The sequence below is a fragment of the Rhinoraja longicauda genome, chromosome 33, assembly GCF_053455715.1.
Source record: "Rhinoraja longicauda isolate Sanriku21f chromosome 33, sRhiLon1.1, whole genome shotgun sequence".
NCBI classification, from domain to species: Eukaryota; Metazoa; Chordata; class Chondrichthyes; order Rajiformes; family Arhynchobatidae; genus Rhinoraja; species Rhinoraja longicauda.
Window position 1 is genome coordinate 22,474,414 of NC_135985.1, and position 25,219 is coordinate 22,499,632.

The 25,219-nt window shown below is 44.9% G+C and overlaps 1 protein-coding gene across 1 annotated transcript in view; it reads left to right on the forward strand.

Moving 5' to 3' along the window:
• Nucleotides 1-777: 777 nt before the first annotated feature.
• Nucleotides 778-25,219, forward strand: part of wdr93 (WD repeat domain 93) — a 63,192-nt gene continuing 38,750 nt past the window's right edge. The window contains exons 1-5 of the mRNA XM_078427409.1: nt 778-874; nt 2,254-2,548; nt 3,334-3,535; nt 11,260-11,324; nt 13,974-14,052. Coding sequence (XP_078283535.1) covers nt 2,288-2,548; nt 3,334-3,535; nt 11,260-11,324; nt 13,974-14,052 — 607 coding nt within the window. The 5' untranslated portion in view covers nt 778-874; nt 2,254-2,287. The remainder of the gene's footprint in view (nt 875-2,253; nt 2,549-3,333; nt 3,536-11,259; nt 11,325-13,973; nt 14,053-25,219) is intronic.

Genomic DNA, 25,219 nt, shown 5'->3' on the forward strand with positions numbered 1-25,219 from the left:
TCTCTCTCACTCTGCCCCTCTCTCTCTCACTCTGCCCCTCTCTCTCTCACTCTGCCCCTCTCTCTCTCACTCTGCCCCTCTCTCTCTCACTGCCCCTCTCTCTCACTCTGCCCCTCTCTCTCTCTCTCTCACTCTGCCCCTCTCTCTCTCTCTCTCTCACTGCCCCTCTCTCTCTCTCACTCTGCCCCTCTCTCTCTCTCACTCTGCCCCTCTCTCTCTCTCACTCTGCCCCTCTCTCTCTCGCTCTGCCCCTCTCTCTCTCACTCTGCCCCACTCTCTCTCTCTGCCCCACTCTCTCTCTCTCTGCCCCACTCTCTCTCTCTCTCTCTGCCCCACTCTCTCTCTCTCTCTGCCCCACTCTCTCTCTCTGCCCCTCTCTCTCTCACTCTGCCCCTCTCTCTCTCTCACTCTGCCCCACTCTCTCTCTCTCTGCCCCACTCTCTCTCTCTCTGCCCCACTCTCTCTCTCTCTCTCTCTCTCTCTCTCTCTGCCCCTCTCTCTCTGCCCCCCACTCTCTCTGCCCCTCTCTCTCTCTCTCTGCCCCTCTCTCTCTGCCCCCCACTCTCTCTGCCCCTCTCTCTCTGCCCCCCACTCTCTCTGCCCCTCTCTCTCTGTGCCACCTGCTGCATTTGGGGCATTCACTTTTGTTTGCATTTACTTATTTTCATTTTTTGCTTTATTTCTCATTTTCCTTTTTTCACCAACGACCAGAGAGACAACTTCCAGCAACTTCTGCCACTCCGCAACGTGTTGCATCTACGTTTTTCACTGTTATGCGGGTATTTCTGTTAACAATTCTCCCATAAAAGCACTTACCATCTGCTGGGGCGAAGCCTGCGACCAGCCAGGTGTGTCTGTTGCAAAGTGTCAGAGTGTAGGTACATTTCCATATATTTTAGTTACTTGCTTGATACAATGTTGATTTCTCGAGGGAAGGAGAGCATACAATGTTTGCCTGGATTTTTCATTTGTACCTTTGATTTGTGTTTTATTCTTTATATAAATGCAGCAGAGGAACAAATCACTCTGTTGGAGAGCTGCATTTGATGTTGGTGCAATTTCAAGTTACATTGCTGCATTACGACACTATATTGCATGAGGTCAGTCAAGAAACCCTAGATTCAGCCAAAGAAGGGGGGCTGCACAGTGGCACAGCTGGTAAAGCTGCTGCCTTACAGCGCCATTGATCCAACCCTGACCTCGGGTGCTGTCTGTGTGGAGTTTGCACGTTTTCCACTGTCACCGTTGGTCTCCAGCCCCTGTAAATTTTCCCTATTGTGTAGGAAATGTTTGCGAAACTGGGATAGCATAACTATTGTGAACAGGTTGCCATGAACTTGCTAGGGCAAAGGGCATCTTTCCATGATGTATTTTTCAATCAATCAATTTAACTTGGTTTGAGCCTCAAAAACCAGTGTCAAACAATTTCGCACTCATTATTTCGCACTCATTATTTTGTAGCTGTGTTTTATAGTTAAGAAGAGGCAGAGCAAAGAAATGTTTTTGTTTTAATCGCGTCGTCAAATGTCATTTTAACCAGACAGGCTGATTTAACCCAGAATCCAAAGGAGCAATCATTGTGCCTCAAACTTGTATTTCAGAATCTTCTTCACTCTGAAAGGAAGAAAATAGTGTTACACAAAAAGGAATCCACATTTTTTTGTGGTTTAATGAGAGCTTAAAATGTTCAGAATAAGTTCTGAATTTAAGAGAGTGAATAAAAATTGTGATTTTTGGATGCAAAAACAAATTCTCTAGAGAGACGATCGATGTAAACAGAGAGGGATTCTACCAGCTGTGCCACTCTGCAGCCCCCCTTCTTTGGCTGAATCCAGGGTTTCTTGACTGACCTCATGCAATATACAGTGTCGTAATGCAGTGCAGAGAGATTTATATGATTTTGTTCAAAATACAGTTTTTTTTATTGCAAGGGAGGAGGTTTCGAAATAGGGAAAAATTGTCATAAATTGCCGTGGGTTTTCTCCGTGATCTCGGTTTCCCCCCACACTCCAAAGACTTACAGGCTTACAGGTTAATCGGCTTTCTATAAATGTAATTTGGCCCTAATGTGTGTAGGATGGTGTTAATATGTGGGGATCGCTGGTCGGCGTGAACTCAGGCCGAAGGGCCTGTTTCCATGCTGTATCTCTGAACTAAACTAAACTAAAAATATTAATGATGTGATAGGCTTAAGGGGCTGAGTGGCCTGCCCCTGCTACTGTTTTCTTATATACTTGTCTTCTTGTGTTTTAGAGTGTTGAAGAACCAAGGCCATAAAAGCAAAAGAATGGCGAGCAACTATTTTAAATATCTGGCAGTGCCAACGCCTTCTGAACTTAGTTGGAACGGCAATGATGAAGACGACTATTATCTACAGGATCCAGAACAGCTATTCGATGAATTACCTCAACCTTTCAGGGTGATTGATAAATTAATTGGTCGCATCATCGAGAATGCGTGTGAAATCATTGAAAAACGAGAAGCAGAAAGGGAAGCTGAAAGGTTAAGGAAAAAAATACCTTTGTATGAATTATCAGAGGAGATTCAGGTGAGTAAGTGTGCCTCGCAATCTATCAAACATCAATGTTCAATACTACCTTCCAAGATTCATAAAATATCACCAAAAAAAAGTTAGGTTGTCAAACATACTTCATTGAGTAGACTGAACACTCCTTTTTAGGGAGTATTTTTTAACATCATCCAAGTTAAAAGATTCCCACTCCCCTGCTTGCACCCCAGTTGGGCACCTCTTGATTATCACATGATCTTATGAAGAGGGAAAGATCGATCATCCGTGATCGAATAGCAGAGTAGACTTGATGGGCCAAATAGCCTAATTCTGCTCCTCTCACTTATGAACTTAAATCTTCTGCCCTTCTTGCTTAAAGGCACATTTTGTCCTTGGCTCTGATTTCATGTGTACAAATGACCTAAATGTCCCGCAACCAGAAGTTTACCTGCAAACTGGGGGATAGGTAAAGGTTAACTTGATTACCGAGGTGAACAATGAAAGGCACAGGCACTTAAATTCCCCATCTTACTTAAAGCAGTTATTTCACAAAAGTGCTTTAGACGTCCATGAAATTGTGTGAATATAGTTTGGGGTAGAAGTTGTCAGGAGGCTCTTTAATTTCTCAGAGAAATGGACATGAGAGGCCAGTCATTCCTAATGTGTTCCTGGCAGATTGCAATAATAAGAAACAATTATTTAATATAATTTTAGTGCACATTGATTCATGCGAAGGGCAAGCTGTTCAGTCTGTTGAAAGGTTGTGTAAAAATCTTGGCCATTGCTACATTGCTGTTTCTCTGTTCCTTTACTGTTTTGAGCAGGTTGCTGGCAACGTAACCTGCCTTGCAAGTTCCATGGATGGAAGTTATATTTTTGCAGGACTGTCTGAGGGAGTGGCTGTTCTGAGCATGGGGGATCACACCGTTAAAACTGTTTGGAAGACAGAAGATGCTGAGATTGTTGCACTCCAAGTAAAGAGTGTGGGAAGCCAGCTTTATCTGCTTGCTGCTGTGGATGACATGGGTATTTATTGAAACATCTTCATTGCTTAACAGCTTATTTAACTACCCCTTGTGTCAGCATCTGATTCCTTGCCAATGTTTTTTGTCATTTTTAACGTAACAGATTATGCAATTTATAAGTTCTTTGATCGTAAAGAATGTCACAGCATGCTGATTTTCACTTGTATATAATGCAGATCCTATTGGGATCTTGGCTAGATTTCTCCATTCCTGACTCACAAGCAAATACACTAACTATAATACCTCACATAAAAAAGAACAGAAATCTATGGAGATATTCAGATCAGACACAAAAAGCTGGAGTAACTCAGCGGGTCAGTCAGCATCTCTGGAGAAACGGAATTGATGACGAGGCCCTTCTTCAGGAGGTCAAGCAGCATTTGTGGACTGAGAAACAGAGTTAATGTTGCAGGTTTAAGACGGGTGTCAGGGGTTATGGGGAGAAAGCAGGAGCATGGCGTTAAGAAGGAAAGATAGATCAGCCATGATTGAAGGGTGGAATAGACTTGATGGGCCCAATGGCTTAATTCTGCTCCTGCAACTTATGAACTTATGAAGGCCTGTTTTAAAAACTGTAATGTCTCAATGTCTTAGTCTGTAAGGGTAGATATTTGTTCCTCCTTGGTTTTCTTTTTCCCTTTCCTTCCTAAGTTTTTGCACTTAGGCCACTATGAATGTGCAAAATCATGTTAATATGCTCTCTGGGGTATGCTGAAAATATTAAAAAGCTTTATAGTACTTCATTGCTACTGAAGTACAACTTGTAGATTGCAAGCCGTATCTACAGTGGTTAGTGTGAAACTAATCAGATGGTTTCTAAAAATACCTTTGGTACAGTTTTAGAATTGACCAAATTTTGAAGCAGAACATCATATGCACTATGGGCGAGACTACAAGCTCGTTAGATTTTGTGTTCAGAGCTTAAATTTAAGTAGAAGTTATGTTTTCTCCAAATGTATATGCCTAAATATGCTTTACATTAACAGCAGCATTGTTTATCTTCTTGTCTTTATCAAAGACTCAGTAAAGTTATTAATGAAGTGAGGGTGCAACATGGTTTGAGGAAAAGCAAAGTATGAAAAAAGTCCCAGCCCGAATCGCCGCCTATCAATTCCCTCTACAGATGCTGCCTGACCCTCTGAATTCCACCAGCACTGTGTTTTGCTCAAGATTCCAACATTTGAAGTTCCTTGTGTCCCCTATAATTGGTGTCTGCAAGGTGTAGTTACTTATCCATATTACATTAAGAATCTGATCATCTTTAACTGTCTGAAGAAGGCTCCTGACATAGAAACATAGAAAATAGGTGCAGGAGGAGGCCATTCGGCCCTTCGAGCTAGCACCGCCATTCATTGTGATCATGGCTGATCGTCCACAATCAATAACCCATGCCTGCCTTCTCCCCATATCCCTTGATTCCACTAGCCCCTAGAGCTCTATCTAACTCTCTCTTAAATCCATCCAGTAATTTGGCCTCCATTGCCCTCTGTGGCAGAGAATTCCACAAATTCACAACTCTCTGGGTGAAAAAGTTCCTTCTCACCTCAGTTTTAAATGGCCTCCCCTTTATTCTAAGACTGTGGCCCCTGGTTCTGGACTCGCCCAACAATGGGAAAAAATTTCCTGCATCTAGCTTGTCCAGTCCTTTTACAATTTTATATGTTTCTATAAGATCCCCTCTCATCCTTCTAACCTCCAGTGAATACAAGCCTAGTCTTTTCAATCTTTCCTCATATGACAGTCCCGCCATCCCTACGCTGCACTGCCTCAATTACAAGGATGTCCTTCCTCAAATTAGGAGGCCAAAACTGTACACCATACCACCAGATGTGGCCTTACCAGGGCCTTATACAACTGCGGAAGAACCTCTTTACTCCTATACTGAAATCCTCTCGTTATGAAGGCCAACATGCCATTAGCTTCCTTCACTGCCTGCTGTACCTGCACTCCAACTTTCAGTGACTTGAAATGTTGTCTGTCCACTCCCTCCACAGATGCTGCCTGACCCGTTGAGTATGCCCAACACTTTGCTTTTTGCTCAAGGTTCTAGCATCTGGAGTATCTTGTGTCTCCATCTTTATATATCTTGTGTCCTTGACTTTTAATGGACATTTCTCGCGACTGCCAATTACTTTCCATGTGTTATTATGGCAGAAAATAAAGTTACAAATAGAGTCAGTTAAGCTCTTCAGGTCCACACCAGTCCCTTAGGGGAGTAATCACTACCCTCATTCCTCCTCTCATTCGTTCCATTTCTGCAACTCGATCCTGCCCGCACTCCATCATCTCCTCTTTGACTATCTTAGCATTTAACTGCACAGAAAGTTAACAGAGAGAATGTCTAGACTCCACGCAGACAGTACCCGGAGTCAGGAGCTATTGTCGGGTCCTTGGGGGAGTGAGCCGGCCACAGCTGTGCCATTGTTTGACACCTTGTAAAACACCTACTACCACAGATAATTCATGCGCCAGGGAGAATTCCATCGTGATATTATGGAGAGTCCGAAACTTGCTAGTTGTAGACGAAGTTTATTGCAGCCGCAATACACGAATACAGAATCAAAACAACAAGTTACAGGACAACCAATATAAACTTACTGTCTTCCTTGAAGACTTCGCCGAACTGGCTAAAACGGGCGCCAAACGCGCACCTGACATCGCTGGCCAATCAGCGATGTCGTTTGCTGGACCAATCCTCATGGTCGCGTTCCCACGTGACCTCGCTGGCCAATCCGAGGGTTCGACGACCTGGACCATTCTCTATGGTCGCTACATGACCCCCCCCAGAACCCGAGGTGCGGAACCTAGCAGGGAGCCGGATTTCGCGACCATAACGAGTACGGAGAGGGACAGCCTGAACCACAGGAGCCGGAGGTTCCGGACTTGGTGGAACAGCCGGAACGGGAGGTTCTGGAGGAACTACCGGAACGGGGGGTCCTGGAGGAACTGCCGAAACGGGGGGTCCTAGGGGAACTGCCGAAACTGGAGGTCCCGGAGGAACTGTCAGAATGGGGGTTTGTGGACTGGGCGGAACTAACGGAGGTCGGCCTCTTCTAGGGGTTTGACCGACCAGGACTGGTTGATCTGGGTCCAAATGGGCAGGTTTAAGCCGGGACACCGAGACGAGTTCACTCTTGCCGCCCATGTCTAAGGTGAAAGTAGCCGTTCCCTTACGTAAAACCCGAAACGGCCCTTGATAGACCCTCTGCAACGGGGCGCGATGGGCATCTTTACGCAAAAAAACAAACTCACAGTCCTTCAGGGAAGACGGTTCATGTACCATGGGACACCCATGACGTGAAGTCGGCACTGGAGCCAGGGAGCCTACCCGTTCCCGGAGAGCTGCTAACGCTGATGGGACTGTAGGGAGCAGGGCTGAAGTGTCCGGAAACAGATCTCCAGGTACTCGAAGGGTCGAGCCATATACCAGCTCTGCGGACGACGCACCGAGATCTGGCTTAGGAGCCGTCCGGATGCCCAACAGAACCCAAGGGAGTTGGTCTACCCAGTCTGGGCCTTCAAGCCTTGCACAGAGGGATGCCTTAAGTTGGCGGTGGAACCTTTCTACGAGTCCATTTGCCTGGGGGTGATATGCAGTTGTGGGTTGCAATTTGGACCCGTACAGTTCCGCCAGCGCGGCCCAGAGGGACGAAGTGAACTGTGGTCCTCTGTCAGTTGTAATAACTGCCGGGACCCCGAAACGAGCTACCCAGTGAAGGGCCAAAGTCCTAGCACAAGACGCTGACGAGATATCACACAATGGGAAAGCCTCTGGCCACCGGGTGAACCGATCCACCACCGTGAGGAGGTGGGTGTAGCCCCGGGAGGAAGGCAAAGGCCCGACCAAATCCACGTGGATGTGGAAAAAACGAAAAGCCGGGACTTCGAAATCCTGTACGGGGGGCTGGACGTGGCGCTGGACCTTAGCGGTCTGACAGGGCACGCAGGAACGTGCCCATCCCGCTACCTGTTTCCGCAGGCCATGCCAGACAAACCTCGCTGCCACCAAGGCAGAGGTGGAGCGGATGGACGGGTGTGCCAGCCCATGAATGGCATCGAAAACCCGGCGCTGAAGGGAGGGCGGTACTACCGGCCTGGGGCGAGGAAGAGAAACATCGCACCAGACTTTCGTGCCCTCCGACCCACAAGCTACCTGGGCCAACTTCAATCCCGAAGTGGTGGACTGGTACGTCGAAACGGTATCCGCCAGGAGTTGTGCCTCCGCGAGCTCCTGGGGATCCACTTCGCAGTCCATCGCCGAAATAGGGGGAAAAGCAGGTCTAGACAGGGCGTCAGCAACGGCATTCAGCTTACCCGCGATATGACGGACATCTGTGGTAAATTCTGAGATAGCAGTCAGGTGCCGCTGCTGGCGGGCCGACCATGGGTCAGACAATTTCAAAAAAGCAAATGTTAATGGCTTGTGGTCCGTAAATGCCACAAATGGGCGGCCCTCGAGGAAATACCTGAAATGACGGACAGCTAAATGGAGAGCTAGAAGCTCTCGGTCAAATGCGCTATATTTCAGCTCGGCCGAATTTAGTTGCCGGCTGAAAAACGCTAAAGGCTGCCAACGGCCACCAACCTGCTGCTCCAGAACCCCGCCCACCGCCACGTCAGAGGCGTCAACCGTCAGGGCCGTGGGGGCGGAGGGGCTCGGATGGACCAGCATGGTGGCGTCTGCCAAGGCTGCCTTAGCTGCCGTAAAAGCCGACTCTGCGGCCGGGGACCACAACAACTCTACCGGATTACCTGCAAGGCATTGGAAAAGTGGGCGCAGGACTCGCGCCGCTGCCGGAACGAATCTATGGTAGAAATTAACCATGCCTACGAACTCCTGCAGCCCTTTTACTGTGGTAGGCCTGGGGAAAGCCCGGATAGCCTCCACCTTCTCTGGCAAAGGGACAGCGCCGGCAGAGGTAATTCTGTGACCTAGAAAATCGAGAGCAGGCAGGCCGAATTGACATTTGGCGGGTTGAATAATGAGCCCGTGGTCTTGGAGCCGCTGGAACACGGTCCGCAAATGGGCCTGGTGTTCTTGCACTGAGGGGCTGGCTACCAGGATGTCGTCTAAATAAATAAACACAAAGGGTAAACCCCTGCCCACGCGGTCCATCAGTCGCTGGAAAGCCTGTGCCGCGTTCTTTAAACTGAAAGGCATACGCAACCATTCAAACAACCCGAACGGAGTAATAGTTGCAGTTTTTTGTATGTCCTCCGGTCGCACCGGAATCTGATGGTATCCTCGCACCAAATCGATTTTGGAAAACACCACCGCTCCTTCCAGTCCAGATGAAAAGTCCTGTAGGTGCGGTATGGGGTAGCGATCAGCCGTGGTGACAGCATTGAGACGCCGATAATCACCACATGGCCTCCACCCCCCAGATGCCTTGGAGACCATGTGTAACGGCTCGGTCATCGTCAACGAGGCGTCGGGTTCCTGCTCAGTTGGTGATCGTCCAGATCACGTTCGGGGTCACCAATATGGCGAGTCCGAAACTTGCTAGTTGTAGACGAAGTTTATTGCAGCCGCAATACACGAATACAGAATCAAAACAACAAGTTACAGGACAACCAATATAAACTTACTGTCTTCCTTGAAGACTTCGCCGAACTGGCTAAAACGGGCGCCAAACGCGCACCTGACATCGCTGGCCAATCAGCGATGTCGTTTGCTGGACCAATCCTCATGGTCGCGTTCCCACGTGACCTCGCTGGCCAATCCGAGGGTTCGACGACCTGGACCATTCTCTATGGTCGCTACAATATTACCTATTTTTAATTTACATCATCGCCTATATCTCTCGTTTTCCTTATCCCTAACCAGTCTGAAGAAGGGTTGACGCAAAACGTCACCCATTCCTTCTCTCCAGAGATAGATGCTGCCTGTCCTGCTGAGTTACTCCAGATTTTTGTGTCTATCTTCGGTTTAAACCAGCATCTGCATTTCCTTCCTACTACACATTTAATTTCTTGAGACCTGGTCATTTCATAGCTATTTACCCTTGAGCCTAAAGCCATACCTTTGTCTATGTTATTGCATCAGAGTTGTCTTGGGATGCTCTGCATAATTGAATTGGCTTAGTACGTGGAGTGATCTAATCGAAAGGTCTCCAAGCTAATACTAAAAGATCCACTGAAACATAAAAAAACCTTAAAAACCTTTTGCCCTAAAGCTATGCCCTCGAGTCATTGACATTTCCATCCTGGGAGAAAGGTTCTGACTGTCCACTCTAATTATGCCTCTCATAATTTTATATACTTCTATCAAGTCTCCCCTCAGTCACCGACGCTCCAAAGAAAACAATCTAAGTTTGTCTAACTTCTCCTTACAGCCAATCCTGTCCAGGCACATTCTGGTAAACCTCTTCTATACCCTATCCAAATTTTCCAGATCTTTCCTGTAACTGTACACAATTTCCAATTACTTCAAGTAACCCTTCTTTCCCTCGCTCTCCATCCCTCCCCTTCCAGTTCTCCGACCAATCTTACTGTCTCCGACTATATTTTATCTCTGTTTGTTTTGTTGTTACTTCTCCCAGCTAACAATGATCTATTCTACATTTTCCTTGATCTCCATTCTCTTTGACCTGTTTTCACACCTTCTCTCTTCCTTATCTATGTATCTCCCTCCCCCCTGATGCAATCTGAAGAAGGGTCTCGACCTGAAACGTCACCCATTCCTTCTCTCCATAGATGCTGCCTGTCCTGCTGAGTTACTCCAGCATTTACAACACCGTAGTCACATCTGTGGAGTCATTTAAGTTCCTTGGAACCATCATCTCCAGGGATCTTAAATGGGGGGCCATCGTCGACTCCACTCCACAGAGGATGTACTTCCTGCAGTAACTGAAGAAACACGATCTGCCACAGGCAATGATGGTCCAATTCTATACTGCTATCATTGAGTCCGTGCTCACCTTCTCCATCATGGTCTGGCTTGGCTCAGCCACCAAGCACGACATCCGGAGGCTACAACGGATCGTTCGCACAGCTGAGAAGGTTGTTGGCTGCAACCTTCCCCCCATTGACGAACTGTACACTGCAAGGGCCAGGAAGCGAGCGGGCAAGATCACCTCTGACCCCTCTCACCCTGGCCACAAACTCTTCGAAGCACTTCCCTCTGGAAGGCGACTTCGGACTGTCAAAGCAGCCACAGCCAGACACAAAAACAGCTTTTTTCCACGGGTGATAGTTCTACTCAATAACCAAAGTCTGTAGTCTCTTTTTTGCTCTGGTTTATTTTCACCCACATGTTTAGACCGTAATGTTGTATCCGTATTGTTTTGATGTGGTTATGCTTTATTCTTAATTGTTAACTGTCTGTTTGTGTTGTCATTTGTGAGCGGAGCACCAAGGCACATTCCTTGTAAATGCATACTTGGCCAATAAACTTATTCATTCATTCATTCATTCATTCATTCATTTTGTGTCTGTACACAAAGTCTACTTCCTAAGTTGTATAAATATAATATTTTGTTTAGGTTTTGTTTGAACATTTAAATTGACAATATCCTTCAAATATTGACTAACCTGCTGTGCATTATCAACATTTCCTGCTTTCATTACAAATTTCCTACTCCAGTTTACGTAATTATGGTGTCCTTCACAGCAAATTTACAATACAGTACAACTTCTCATTCGACATAATTTTTTTTTCACCAAGGATTTGTTCGTATGTATTTTGTGACAATCTTAATTTTTCTCTCGCTTTTTTCATTTTAGGTTTGGCACATCTTCTTTTCTATTACGGTGACATATTCTCCTCAATAAAAGTTTTCAATGCATTTGTAAGTCTTTTTATCATGTGAATTCTGTAAATAGATTGTAGTTCATTTTCAATTAGCTTGGAATCAATAAGATTTAATGGTTGAAACCAGTCTCTGCTTGGTTCGCTGAATAAGTTGAGGAGGCAACTGGAAAATAACAGTTGACAACATTAATCCTTCCTTGGAGAGATGCACTTCTGTACCCTAGATATTGGATCAATTTGTGCCTGTTTTTATAAGTAAGGAATTGCTTGGGTCAATTTCCTGATAGGCGCCATTACATAATTAAATGGCCACAAATGCATTTAACCTGAGTTATTTTATTAGCAATTATTTTCAGATTAAATGCATGCCCATCAGGAAATTAACATGCTCTGTTCACCTCAGTGAGTCGATGTTTTTCCAGTATCACTAATGCCTCAATGATATAATAAGCCATCCATTTACTCCTGTATTAATATAAACTGAAGCTTTTGGTGCAGCCTACAGCCTTTATTGAAATGTCAGGAAATAAACTGAAGCACATTGAGCTGAGATCACTGGTGTGACATTTCTATTCAAGTCAAGTCAAGTCAAGTTTATTTGTCACATCCATATACAAGATGTGCAGTGAAATGAAAGTGGCAACGCCTGCGGATTGTGCTAAATCTACAAAACAGAATAGAAAAAAAAAAATTTAACACAAAAAATAAATTAATACAGTAGATTAAATTAGTCCCTGGTGATATGAGAGTTAACAGTCCTGATGGCCTGTGGGAAGAAACTCCGTCTCATCCTCTCTGTATTCACAGCGTGACAGCGGAGGCGTTTGCCTGACCGTAGCAGCTGGAACAGTCTGTTGCTGGAGTGGTAGGGGTCCCCCATAATGTTGCTGGCTCAGGATCTGCACCTCCAAATGTATAGGTCCTGCAGGGGGCGAGTGTAGTTTCCATGGTGCGTTCAGCCGAATGCACTACTCTCCGCAGAGCCTTCCTGTCCTGGGCAGAGTTGTTCCCAAACCAGATTGTGATGTTTCCGGACAAGATGCTTTCTACAGCCCCAGAGTAGAAACACTGAAGGATCCTCAGAGAGACTCTGAATTTCCTCATCTGTTTGAGGTGGTAAAGGCGCTGCCTTGCCTTACTCACCAGTGCGGCAATGTGTGTTGTCCATGTCAGATCCTCTGTGATGTGGACTCCCAGGTATTTAAAGCTGCTCACCCTATCCACAGTAATCCCATTTATCTCCAGTGGCATGTACGTCCTCAGATGTTGAGCCCTTCTAAAGTCTACAATCAGCTCGTTAGTTTTTGTGACATTCAAGAGGAGGCTGTTATCCTGACACCAGAGTGCCAGATCAGCCACCTCCTCCCGGTAGGCCTTCTCATCGTTGTCGGAGATCCGGCCCACCACCACAGTGTCTTCAGCAAACTTGATGATGGAGTTGGAGCTGAACCTGGCCACACAGTCATGTGTGTACAGGCAGTACAGTAGGGGGCTAAGGATGCAACCCTGGGGGGATCCTGTGTTCAGGGTGAGGGGGTTAGATGTTTGTCTCCCCATCTTGACCACTTGGGGCCTGGCGGTGAGAAAGTCCAGGACCCAGGCACACAGGGGAGTGTTAAGCCCCAGTTTCAGCAGCTTCTCAGCCAGTCTGGTGGGGACTATTGTGTTGAAAGCTGAACTAAAATCAATGAACAGCATCCTCACATAGCCCCCACCCCCCCCCCCCCCCCCTCTGGCTGTCAAGATGAGAGAGAGCGGTGTGCAGAACCTGGGAGACCGCATCATCCATGGATCTGTTCGTACGGTATGCGAACTGCAGCGAGTCCATATTGTGAGGGAGGAAGGCACAGATGTGGTTCTTGATCAGCCTCTCAAAGCATTTCATGACCACCGAGGTGAGGGCCACCGGTCGATTACCACTTCCGTAACCGATGTCTTGCAAACAATATCTGCTGGCCTCTGTCTTTAGTGTCCGATAATTTGAAATCCCATTGTTGATTGTTCCATTAATGACAGCAGCCTTTTTTTACCATGCAGAAATGAACAGAATGCTCCGACCTCTACTTCGTCAATCATCTCCTCACAATAGCCTGTAGCTTGGGATATTATGTAGAAAATCACTAGACTATTTTCTTCTCCCTTTTTTTGTTCAGTTGATTTATACCAAGTACCAAGGCTGCAATATGTCCATGATACGATGTCTGCCTGGTGCAAAAACACTCTATTAAAATAACCAGTGTGAAGGATTATTGATGTCGTACCCACCAGAATTGAACAAGTATCTCAACTACTAATGGGTCAGATAACCAATAGTGGGAGAATTTAAGGAAAGTGACAAAAATACATTCCAATGAGAAATAGCAAATCAGTGCAAGTAAAATTGACAGATTCTCCCTTAGTCCATAAGGAAAATATTGTCTTGCACAAATTCCCAGTGAACTCCCATTTCGCAGAGCTGATGTTTGTCATTGTCACAGTATAAAAAGTTCAGTAAAAGTGTATATAATGGGCCTGCATGTTTCAGATCAAATAAACTAAGGAAAATTCACTTTCAATTTAATCTTTGGGTTGAACTTCCTGTCCCATCCATTGCTAATTTATGAAACTTAAATGCATTAAAATACATAACTTGATTAAATGAAGCAAAACATGATAAATTATTACTCTGTTTTCATTGTTTTTTAAGGAAAATATAAGTGAAAGAAACACATGCAGCAAATTTGAATTATCAGATGGTGGGGACTATGCTGGTGTAACTCTTGAAGGTAAAGAATTCTATAAATTCCTGTATGTTCCTAGATGCTACTTATCTATCTAGTTGTTTTTTTCATTTGGCTGGAAACCTAAAAAAAAAATTAGTAGCCTTCAATGCTATCACTAATATGAAGTGGTTTAGATGTATTGAGAAAGCATAATTTTCAGCTATAAAACACGTTTTTCTTTCCTAATTTGTACTTTGAGTCAATATGAAGAGTCGCAATCTACAAATTGGAGCAATTTTGAAACATTTAGAAACACAATTGTACAAAGGGTGATAGAAATCTGTACCAAATGACTCAATCTGCCGCATCAGCTGAAATATTTGACCAAAATTGATATACTTTTGTGAGTTAAAGATATTGAAAGATGAGGATGACAGGTAAATAAATATAATTGAGGTCCAGCTCGGACAACTATGAATTTATATCAGTAGAAGCTGAAGTAGCCTACTCCCACTCCCCAGTAACATATGTTGCCAAATTCTACTTAAGAGCTAAGAGGGAGCAATTTTTTTATTTTCTTACAAATTGAAGTTGAGTATGAGATTGAGAAACATAAAAGTTTTGGAGACAACAAATTCACAGTGCCCTTCATTCATCTTCCCAAGCAGTTATTTCTTGATCTCAACTCATATTGAAGCTCCACTCTTCAGCTTTTTTTTGTGATGGAGAATCAGAGAACCAAAAAAGATAATTTAAAGGTATTTGAAGAAATGAGGCAAAATAGTTTTTTTTTTAAATTCCTTCTGATGTCAACCTAAATTTATTGTTCCTTTATTTGTATTTGTGATATTTTCTGCAATTATCCTGCTTTACTTCAAAGAAACATGTATTTAGGATTTACCATACAGTTTGCCTGTTACAGTTCGCATTTTCAGGGAGCTTTCTTCCACTTCACTAGTGTTCACAAATAAATTCTTCTACTTCCTACTCCTCTTGGATAAATGAATAATTCTTGTTCTCTGAACCCAAATCCTTCAACCCTGTCATCAATATTTGTCCACTTTCCAGTTTGAGAATTGTCTTCATGTTGTTGAAAATGTTACTGAGGATAGCATTATATCTGAGAAGACCGTAAGGAAAATGGCCTTGCTTTCTTTGAAAACTAGATATAATCTATATACTAAAACTCTCGTTTGTTATCTTGTTTGTGACTGAACTTCAGCCAAAACGGCACACGATAGCGCAACAATTTTAGGCCCACCTTACTCACCATTGTCACTTTAGTTATAATGCAAGTAGTTTTATTGAAATCGGTGTTATATTTTTAAAGTTATTCACATTTTAAAGTTTAAAAGGAGGGGAGGGGAGGGGAGGAGGGATGGGGGAAGGGGGGAGTGGGGAGAAGGGAGAGAGGAGGGGGGGTTGAGGAGAGAGGAGAGGGGGAGGGGGAGGGGGAGGAGGACAGGGTGCTGCACCAATGCAGGAGAGGTTTGGGCCCAACGGGTCCACTTGGTCTAGTAAGAGATAATAATATAAGAGACATGAAGACATTTCTTAAACTGGAAACTAGACAAATATGGATGACAGGGTCAAAGTTAGTGTTAAGGTTAATGAAATCAACGGGTTCTGCATCTGTGCAGGAGGCAGCACTGATGCAGTCATAGATGTGGAGAAAGAGATGAAGGATGGTGCCAGAATATGTTTGGAACAAGGATTATTCGACGTAACTGACAAAAAGGCAGGCATAGCCGGGGCGTGTTCTAGTGCCCATGGCTACTCCTTTAACTTGGAGAAATTGAGAGGAGTCAAAGGAGAAGGATGTTCCACCCCATGGAGGAGAGTGAAATTGATTGGGTCTCTGTTTATGGAAGGGCCGCTATGTATCTATACACTGTTGTAATCATGTATTGACTTTCTGCTGACTGGTTAGCACGCAACAAAGACTTTTCACTGTACCTCGGTACACGTGACAATAAACTAAACTGAAAGGTAGGGCATGATGCCTTCCTGGTGGTGGGTGGAGGTGTAAAGGGACTGGACATTCATGGCAAAGATGAGGCAATGGGGGCCTGGAAACTAAAAGTCATTGAAGAATGGAAGGTTTGGAAGGGACTGGACGAGGGGCCGGATAGAATCGAGGTGTTTGGAGAGGAGTTCTGTGAGGCAGGAGCAGGAAGAAAACAATGGGTCTTTTCAATTTCCTTTTAAAAGTTTTTAATATTGCTCTTGTAGGATATTGACATTTCTCAGCATTGCTTTACACAATATATATTGCTACGAAAAGAATTAAAGAAAGAATACCCCTAGAGTCTGCGAGAGTGGGGGCGGAAGAAGACTCATTGACGGATAATACGGCCATAGACCTAGGAACGGAAAAGACCATGAGCAATACATGCACTCACCAAGAACCATGTGCACAATCAGCATCCGAGAAGAGGCTTCAGGTCTGCCCCTGCGGCTGGATGAAAATAACATCTTCAAAGGGCTTGAAAATACATCAAGGAAAGAAAGGATGCTTGAGGGAGGGAAAACAGGGACCTCGCATTGATAAGTACTTCCTGAGAAGTCAATCAAGTCAGTCGAATGAAGTCCAGCGACTGGAGTCTCACCAAAGTTTGCAGGACATCAGCCCCCCTGATGAAGGAAACTCAAGCACATCCAGCCAAGAAAACCAGCAATGGAAAAAAAGATCCGCGGAAGAAAACCCCGCGTGAAATGGCCTGGAGCCTCGGAGAAGAAAGAATGGGAGACCATAAATGCAGACCTGACCAATATCCTACAGGGTGTAAGGGGTACAGTCGAAAAAAAGCTTGATAAGATGGGGGACATTATCTATGGCTATGGAGCAGAGCGATATGGAGTAAGGGAGGAAAAGGAAAGGGCACCCGCTTTGGAAAGCAAGTCCAGACGGCAAAAGGAGATGGAATGCCTAATCCGGGAGAGAAGGCAGCTCAAGAAGCAGTGGAGGAAGGCTTCTGATAGTGAGAAGGAGGGCATCAACATTCTCCAGGGAAACATCAAAAGCCGTTTAGCAACCCTGAGACGAGCAGAATACCTGCGGAAGTCACGAAAAAAGAAAGAACGAACGAGATCACGCTTCTTCAAGGACCCCTATAAGTTTGTAAAATCACTTTTCATCAAAGAAAAGGGAGGAAACCTGAAAACATCAAGGCAGGAGCTAGACGAGCACCTGAAAAGAATACATGCTGATGACAAAAGACACCTGAAGACAGCTATTCCATCGGACATTCCACCAATTGAACAACCAGAGCACCAGATGGACATTAGTCCTCCAAAGTGGAGGGAGGTTGAACAGACAGTAAAGCGGGCAAGAGCATCTTCAGCCCCAGGGCCAAATGGGGTTCCGTATCGACTCTACAAGAGTGCTCCTGATGTTCTTCGCTTCCTGTGGAGGCTAATGAGAGTGGCTTGGGAGAAGAGAATTATACCCAAAGCATGGCGCAGGGCAGGTGGAGTCCTGATTCCGAAAGAGAAGGAATCCACAGATATCAGCCAATTCCGCCCTATCAGTCTCCTCAATGTAGAGGGTAAAATCTTCTTCAGCATCATAGCTCAGAGGATGACCAGCTATTTAGAGAGAAACAACCTTGTGGATACAACAGTCCAAAAAGCAGGCATCCCAGGGTTCTCTGGGTGTCTCGAACATACCAGCATGATTTGGCACCAAATCCAGACTGCAAGAAAAGAAAAGAGAGATCTGCATGTCGTTTTCCTTGACCTTGCCAATGCGTTCGGAACTGTCCCTCACAGTTTCCTGTGGGCATCCTTTGACTTCTTCAGGATACCAGAGACCATCACAAGCCTTGTCAAGGCTTATTTTCAGGATCTGCAGCTGTGTTTCACCACGCCAGACTTTACCACCACATGGCACTGCATGGAGATTGGCATAATGGCAGGGTGTACCATCTCCCCATTGATTTTTACAATGGCTATGGAAGTCATCATAAGGGCCTCCAAGTGGGTGGTGGGAGGCGAGCGGCTGATGTCTGGAGTCCGTCTACCACCCATCAGGGCCTACATGGATGACATGACAATCATAACAACAACAGCACCTTGCACCAGGCGCCTTTTAGGGAAGCTTCAAGAGAACACTGGGGTTAGAATGAAATTTAAGCCATCCAAATCAAGAAGTATTTCTATAATCAAAGGCAAACTGACGTATCAAAGGTTTTTCATTGATCAAGAACCAATCCCAACTGTGTCAGAGAAGCCAATCAAAAGTCTGGGGAGATGGTATGACTCTAAACTGAAGGACACTGATCAAGCAAATGAGCTGAGGCAAGAAATCATCAAAGGCCTAGCAAACATCGACCGATCCATGTTGCCTGGAAAGCTGAAAATCTGGTGCCTGCAGTTTGAGTTACTACCTCGCCTTATGTGGCCACTAACCATGTATGACATCACCCTCACAAGAGTTGAGAAGATGGAAACAACAATCAGCTCTTTTGTGAGAAAGTGGTTAGGTGTTCCTCGATGCCTGAGCAACGTAGGCCTGTACGGTCTGGGGGTACTTCAGCTGCCTCTCTCTAGCCTCACAGAGGAGTTCAAGTGCACTAAAGTCAGACTAGAGATGACCCTGGCAGAATCGAGGGACACTGTCATCCGAGCTGTTGCCCCAACCCTGGCAACAGGAAGGAAGTGGACGGCTAAGAATGCGACACAGCAGGCAAAATCTGCTCTCCACCAAGGCGACATGATTGGGCAAGTCCAACACGGACGAAGTGGCTTGGGGCTTGGCGAAAAGCGACCTTGCTGGAACAAGGCATCCTCACTGGAGCGCCGGAAGTTGGTCACGGCCGAAGTCCGCCGACAGGAGGAGTCGAGTAGGTGTGCCAAGGCTGTGTCGCAAGCTAAACAGGGCCAGTGGATGAGATGGGAGAGTGTGGAAAAGCGGAAGATCAGCTGGAAGGACTTGTGGGAGATGGAGGCGAGCAGGATAAGCTTCCTCATTCACACAACCTATGATGTCCTTCCTAGCCCAAAAAATCTCAACCAATGGCTGGGCGAAGATCCATCATGCCCCCTGTGTTCAACACCAGCCACGCTTAAGCACATCCTCACTGGGTGTAAAGTAAGCCTCTCCCAAGGACGGTACACCTGGAGACATAATCAAGTGCTCAAATGCCTGGCAGCGACTCTGGAAAGCAAAAGAACAACCAACAATGCCCTGCCGCCCAGAACAACCAACCCAGTTATGCCAATTGCCTTTGTTCGGGAGGGGGAACAAAAGCAACGGAAAATTCCACCAAGGACAAGGTTTGGACAGCTGGAGGCAGCCCGGGACTGGCAGATGCTGGTGGATGTGGACCAGCGGCTTACAGTTCCACCAGAGATAGCCATCACCAACTTGAGGCCTGATCTTGTCCTCTGGTCTAACTCTCAGCGCATGGTGTATTTTGTGGAGCTCACAGTCCCTTGGGAGGATGCTGTGCAGGAAGCCTTTGAAAGAAAGAAACTGCGCTACACAGACCTTGCAGCGGAGGCAGAACAGCGGGGCTGGAGAGCAAAGATCTGCCCGGTAGAAGTTGGATGTCGAGGATTTGTGGCAACATCTACCGTAAGACTGATGAAGGACCTGGGGATTAGCGGACAAGCCCTACACCAGGCTATCAAGGAAACATCACAGGTGGCAGAGCGGAGTAGCCAGTGGCTCTGGCTGAAGAGGAAAGACCCAATCTGGTCTCCCAAATAAGCCGGCTAGGCAGATGTAGAAGGGGGTGGTTCTGGGACGCCAGAATGCACTGCTGAGCCTACTGGAGACGTCGTGGGTCCAATCAGCGAAACGTCGATGAAAGTAGGTGCCCGCTTGATAACCCCAATGACGTGTCTGCCTAGCCTTTCTCAACATCGGATGAGCATAGGTGAGTGCATAAGCCTCCCATCACCACCGGGAGCAAATTGACATTTGGCACTTTGGATTTCTAACATCTTGTCCTGTGTATTTGGAAACATTGTTCCAAATTTTTGTGATTATACCATGAATGCCATACCGTGCTGACACGTATAATATATTACTCACCAGCAACAGCAAGCTATAAAAAAAATAATCGCGCCAAGATAGACCACATTCACATGATGATCTGCAGTGACTCATCTGTAAGATTGAGTGGACAGTGTTAACCCTGTATACTCAACGGTATGAACATTGATTTCCCTAATTTCATGTAACCCTTGCATTCCCTCTCTTTCCATCCCTCCCCACCCTAGTAGTCTTGCTAGTTGCACGGTTCTTATCCCTTCGTTTTCACCTACTCCACAGCCAAAAATGAACCCTTGTGGCTTTTGGCTATTTGAGCCGTCTCTGCTTTGTTCTGCACCTTTTCATGCCTCTAGTTTCCCTTCCCCTGACTCTCGGTCTGAAGAAGGGTCTCGACCCGAAACGTCACCGATACCTTTTCTCCAGAGATGCTGCCTGACTCGCTGAGTTACTCCAGCATTTTGTGTCCAAGTTCAGTGTTAACTCTTTGTTGTACTTGCATAGCAAAATCTTTGATGAATTAATTGTCAACATCTCGTGGATGTAATAAACTGGCTGCTAATTACCTGGTTTCTGAATAAACTAACAGGTGATCTATGAAAATATAAACGTTTATTTCTAAGGTTTAATTAAGTTGCAGTTATATAGCAGTTATTAAAGTCTTTTGGTGCAACATCTGCATTTAAGGTTCAATTACAGCTCATGAAAAGGTATTTCATCAAAAGCAGTTGGCATGGTGGTACATCGATTAGTATTACTGCCTTACTGTTTAGGGATCTGGGTTTGATCCTGACCTTGGAGGCTGTCTGCATGCAATTTGCACATTCTCCCCACGTCCAAATGGGTTTCCTCTCGCATCCCAAAAATATGGCTACCGCTCAGTCCCCGTGCCTCGGGCACCTCCCACAGCCAACCTCGGAACACCTGGAACACCACCGAGGCTACAGGAGGTCGGGCCCAACCCGATCACCGGCACCATTCTTTCGCTGCATCCACCATTGCCTCCATCTTGAATCTATTATTCTCTGGTTTCCCACTTTCTCATCCACTCCCTGCACAATAAAGTCTTACGGATACCAGTTAACCTACAAACTTGCAAATCTTTGGGATGTGGGAGGATAACGAAGCACCCGGAGGAAACCCCTCGCGTTCACCCCTTAGAGATTGTGCAAACTCCACACAGGCAGTAGCTGAGGTCAGGATGGAATCCAGATCTCTGGCAATGTGAGGCAGCAGCTCTACCTGCTGCACTGCTGTTCCTGTTCCTTCCCACTTTGGTGACAACCTTCAAGTCTCATCGACGTTGTAGATCTGGCCAACAAAAGTGATATCATCAGAGAATATAAATCTCTGATTGATATTATACTTGACCACGCAGTCATGGATGTACAGGGAATATAACAAGAGGTTAAGCAAACTACCCTGAGGGGTACTAGCGTTGAATGTGGATGGAAGAAATGTTATGACCAATTCTAACCAACTGAGGTCTGCTGGTCAAGTTGTCCAGAGGTTAATTATAGATGGAGGCCCTAAGACTAAGGCTGAGGAGAATGGGGATGAGGTATTTTGGTATTATGTAGAAACAATGAACTGCAGATGCTGGTTTACAGAAAAGACACAAAGTGCTGGAGTATCTCAGTGGGCCAATACAGAAAAGAACACAAAGTGCTGGAGTAACTCAGCAGGCAGAATGGTATGAAGGTATTTTGGTCAATGAATAGCATTCTGAAGTACATATTCTTATAGTCAAGGTGATCGAGATGAAAGTAATGCAAGAGAGTTGATGGTCTCTGAAGACCTGTTTTTCCTGTACGCATATTGCAGGGTGTAGGTTGTCCGGAAGACTGGTGCAAATGTGGCCCATTATCAATTCTTCAAAGCACTTCATTATATTCTCGTTTCAATCTCTGTCTAGAAGTCGGCGGAAACAGCACCGACAGATTTACTGCCCTATTGCCTTCAGTGGAAACAATTATCTAGTCAGAGTGTATAACATCATGTCAATCCACTACGATATTGAATAAAAAGAATATATAGAATGTGGAAATATTGTGGCATCCATGATCCACATTTTCCCCTCCCAGGTCCAATATAACAAGATGGCATAGTGGTGCAATGGTAGAGTTGCTGCCTCACAGCGCCAGGGACCTGGGTTTGATCCTGACTACAGGTGCTATCTGTATGGAGTTTGTACGTTCCCCCTGTAACCACGTGGGTTTTCTCTGGGTGCTCCTGGTTTCCTCCCACACTTAACAGATGCACAGGTTTGTAGGTTAATTAGCTTTGGTAAAAACTGTAATTTGTCCCTAATATGTAGGATAGTGCTCATGTAAGGAGTGATCGGCAGGGACTCAGTGGGCCGAAGGGCCTGTTTCCACGCTGTAGCTCTAAAGTGTAAAGTCTAAAAAGATGCATCCATGTGCAAAAAGACTGACGGGCAGGAGAACGGTCAAAATGAATGGTGGGCTGAAATAAGTAGTACCATAGAAATTCACTAAATTACAGCGATCAAAGCACCATGTAGGAGAAAATTGCCCAGCATTTTACATCTAATTTTACAAAATAATCCTGAGGGAAATGATGTTAAAAACTTCTCTATTTATACATTTCTTTCACGGTATACTTTTGTCTTACTGTGAACAAGAAGTTTGGGAGATTAAGATAATTCTATGTTCCTCACAGTATCAAACACTCCCTCATCAAATCTAAACTGCTGGAACAATATGGAATCGGCATTTATATTTGGTATGAGTATTAGTTCCTATGTTGTTATTCAAGTATTGCATGATGTTGCATAATGCACAGTTTTTTACCCAGGTTAGGGGAATCAAGAACCAGTGGACATAGATTAAAGATGATAGGGGAAAGAATTAATAGGAACCTAATGGGCATTTTTCTTCACATAGAGGATAGTGGGTATTTGGAAAGAGCTGCCAGAAGAGGTAGTTGAGTCAGGTACTAAGACAACATTTAAAAGACATTTGGACAGGTACATGGATAGGAAAGATTTAAAATGATTTGGGACAGATGCAGGCAAATGGGACTAGCTTAGATAGGGCATCTTGGTGGGCAAGGAAGCATTGGGCTGAAGGGCCAGGTTCTGCTGTATGACTCTACGACTCCATGACTCTCTTAAGTAGTTTAAATAATTTCTCCACCAAACTCTCAATTGTGATTATCCCATAAAATAAGCAGGTTAAATCTTATATTGATCATGCTTGTGCTGGTTTATATCACAGAATGACAATGATGCTCCTCCCATAGAAAGCATTTCCATCCACATTGAATATGTTCTTGTATCCATCATTAGTGGAGATTAGTGGAGAAGCAGAAATGGTTGAGAGCTTCCAGTTCCCATTTGTAAATATTTTCACCCCGATCATTCCCTCTCTCCCGTCTCCTGTCGGGCAGAACATACAAAAGCTTGAAAGGAAGTACCACCAGATTCAGGAACAAATTCTTCCCCATTGTTATCAGACCACTGAACGTACTTCCGATAGACTAGAGTGTAATCCCAACCGACCTCATTGTGGACTTTGAGCATTATTTTTATCTGCTCTTTCTATGTAACTATATTGCTAAAATGCTATAACACCACATTCTGCACTCTAGTATTTTTCTCCTTGCACAACCTGTTGTACCTGATGTATGGGTTGTTGGCACTCATGTATGGTATGATTTGACTGGGTAGCATGCAGACTGTTTTTCACTGCATCTCAGCACATGTCACAATACTAAACCAATATTAATTATTAGTACAAAATGCCAGAAACCAGGTACCAAGCAAATAAGTCTTATGTTGACTGAGCTAAATTAGAAAAATTGAGGATTCAATTGCTACTCCAAAATTTGAACGTGTAATCTATGATGACAATGCAGTGCAGTACTGAATGCTGAATTATCACATTTTTTGAATTGGGATGCTGAACTCTCATTGTATCTGCCAGTTTAAATGAGTATAAGCCCTTTCAAGGAAATACTCAACTCTGCTCAATATTTCTTTCTTAACTAAATCCACCAACACTGAAGTTGGAGGGAGATATTCATGTAGATGAATTTTCATAAGGTCCCAGATAGCATATTCATATTACAGCACTGTTATAATATGATTTCAACACCATTTGAAGTACAAAGATTGTATGATGTCAACAATGAGCAGAAAATTCCAATTAACCTTTTTCCACAAAACCTGCCATTGGGAGTAATTTCTCATTCAATAGTTGCTGTTTCATTTGCGAGTCTATAATGACAAAATCATGCAGCATAGTAGGAAGCTGCTTGCCCAAAGCTGAAAAGTGACTATGATAGGGTGTTATATTAGTGCATTGTTTGTATTTCTTTATGCTTAATAATGAATTTGGTTTAACAAGATCTACGTAGAATCGATGCGTACAAAGCAAAATGTCCCTGATTGAAGTCTTAGCCTAATTTTTTTAACGTAGTTTAGTTTAGAGATGCAGCAGCACAGATAAATTCCCTTTGGCCCACCGAGTCCGTGCCTACCACCAAACCTCGTACACTTGCACTATCCTACACACTAGGGACAATTTACTATTTTTTACCGAAGCAAATTAACGTACAAAGCTGTACATCTTTGTAGTGTGGGAGGAAACCGGTGCACCCAGGGAAAACCCACACAGTCACGGGAAGAACGGACAAATTCTGTACAGACAGCACCACTCGTCAGGATCGAACCTGGGTCTCTAGCACTGGAAGGCAGCAACTCTACCGCTGTGCCACTGTGTCGCCTCTATGGGACTCACTACTCTTTCTCAAACTGAGGCAAATGTAACATTTGCAATATCTGAAGACTGAATTGGAATCTAATCCGGATCGTTTTGTTGTGTACAGTTCAGTTATAACTGTCTTTAAAGACAAAACAAAAGTACAGTAGGGGTAATGAAGAGGGTGCATTATCGCACTGGTTCGCGTGAAGCAACTATTGAAAAAAGCTTTTTTAAGGTTTCCTGAGAGAGCATATTTATTTCCTTAAACCAGGAAAAGTCCCGCTGAATAAGAAGAGAAAGGTAGAAACATAGGAAATAGGTGCAGGCATAGGCCATTCGGCCCTTCGAGCCAGCACTGCCATTCAATATGATCATGGCTGATCATCCAAAATCAGTACCCCGTTCCTGCTTTCTCCCCTTATCCCTTGATTCCGTTAGCCCTAAGAGCTACAGTGCCCTCCATAATGTTTGGGACAAAGACCCATCATTTATCTGTACTCCACAA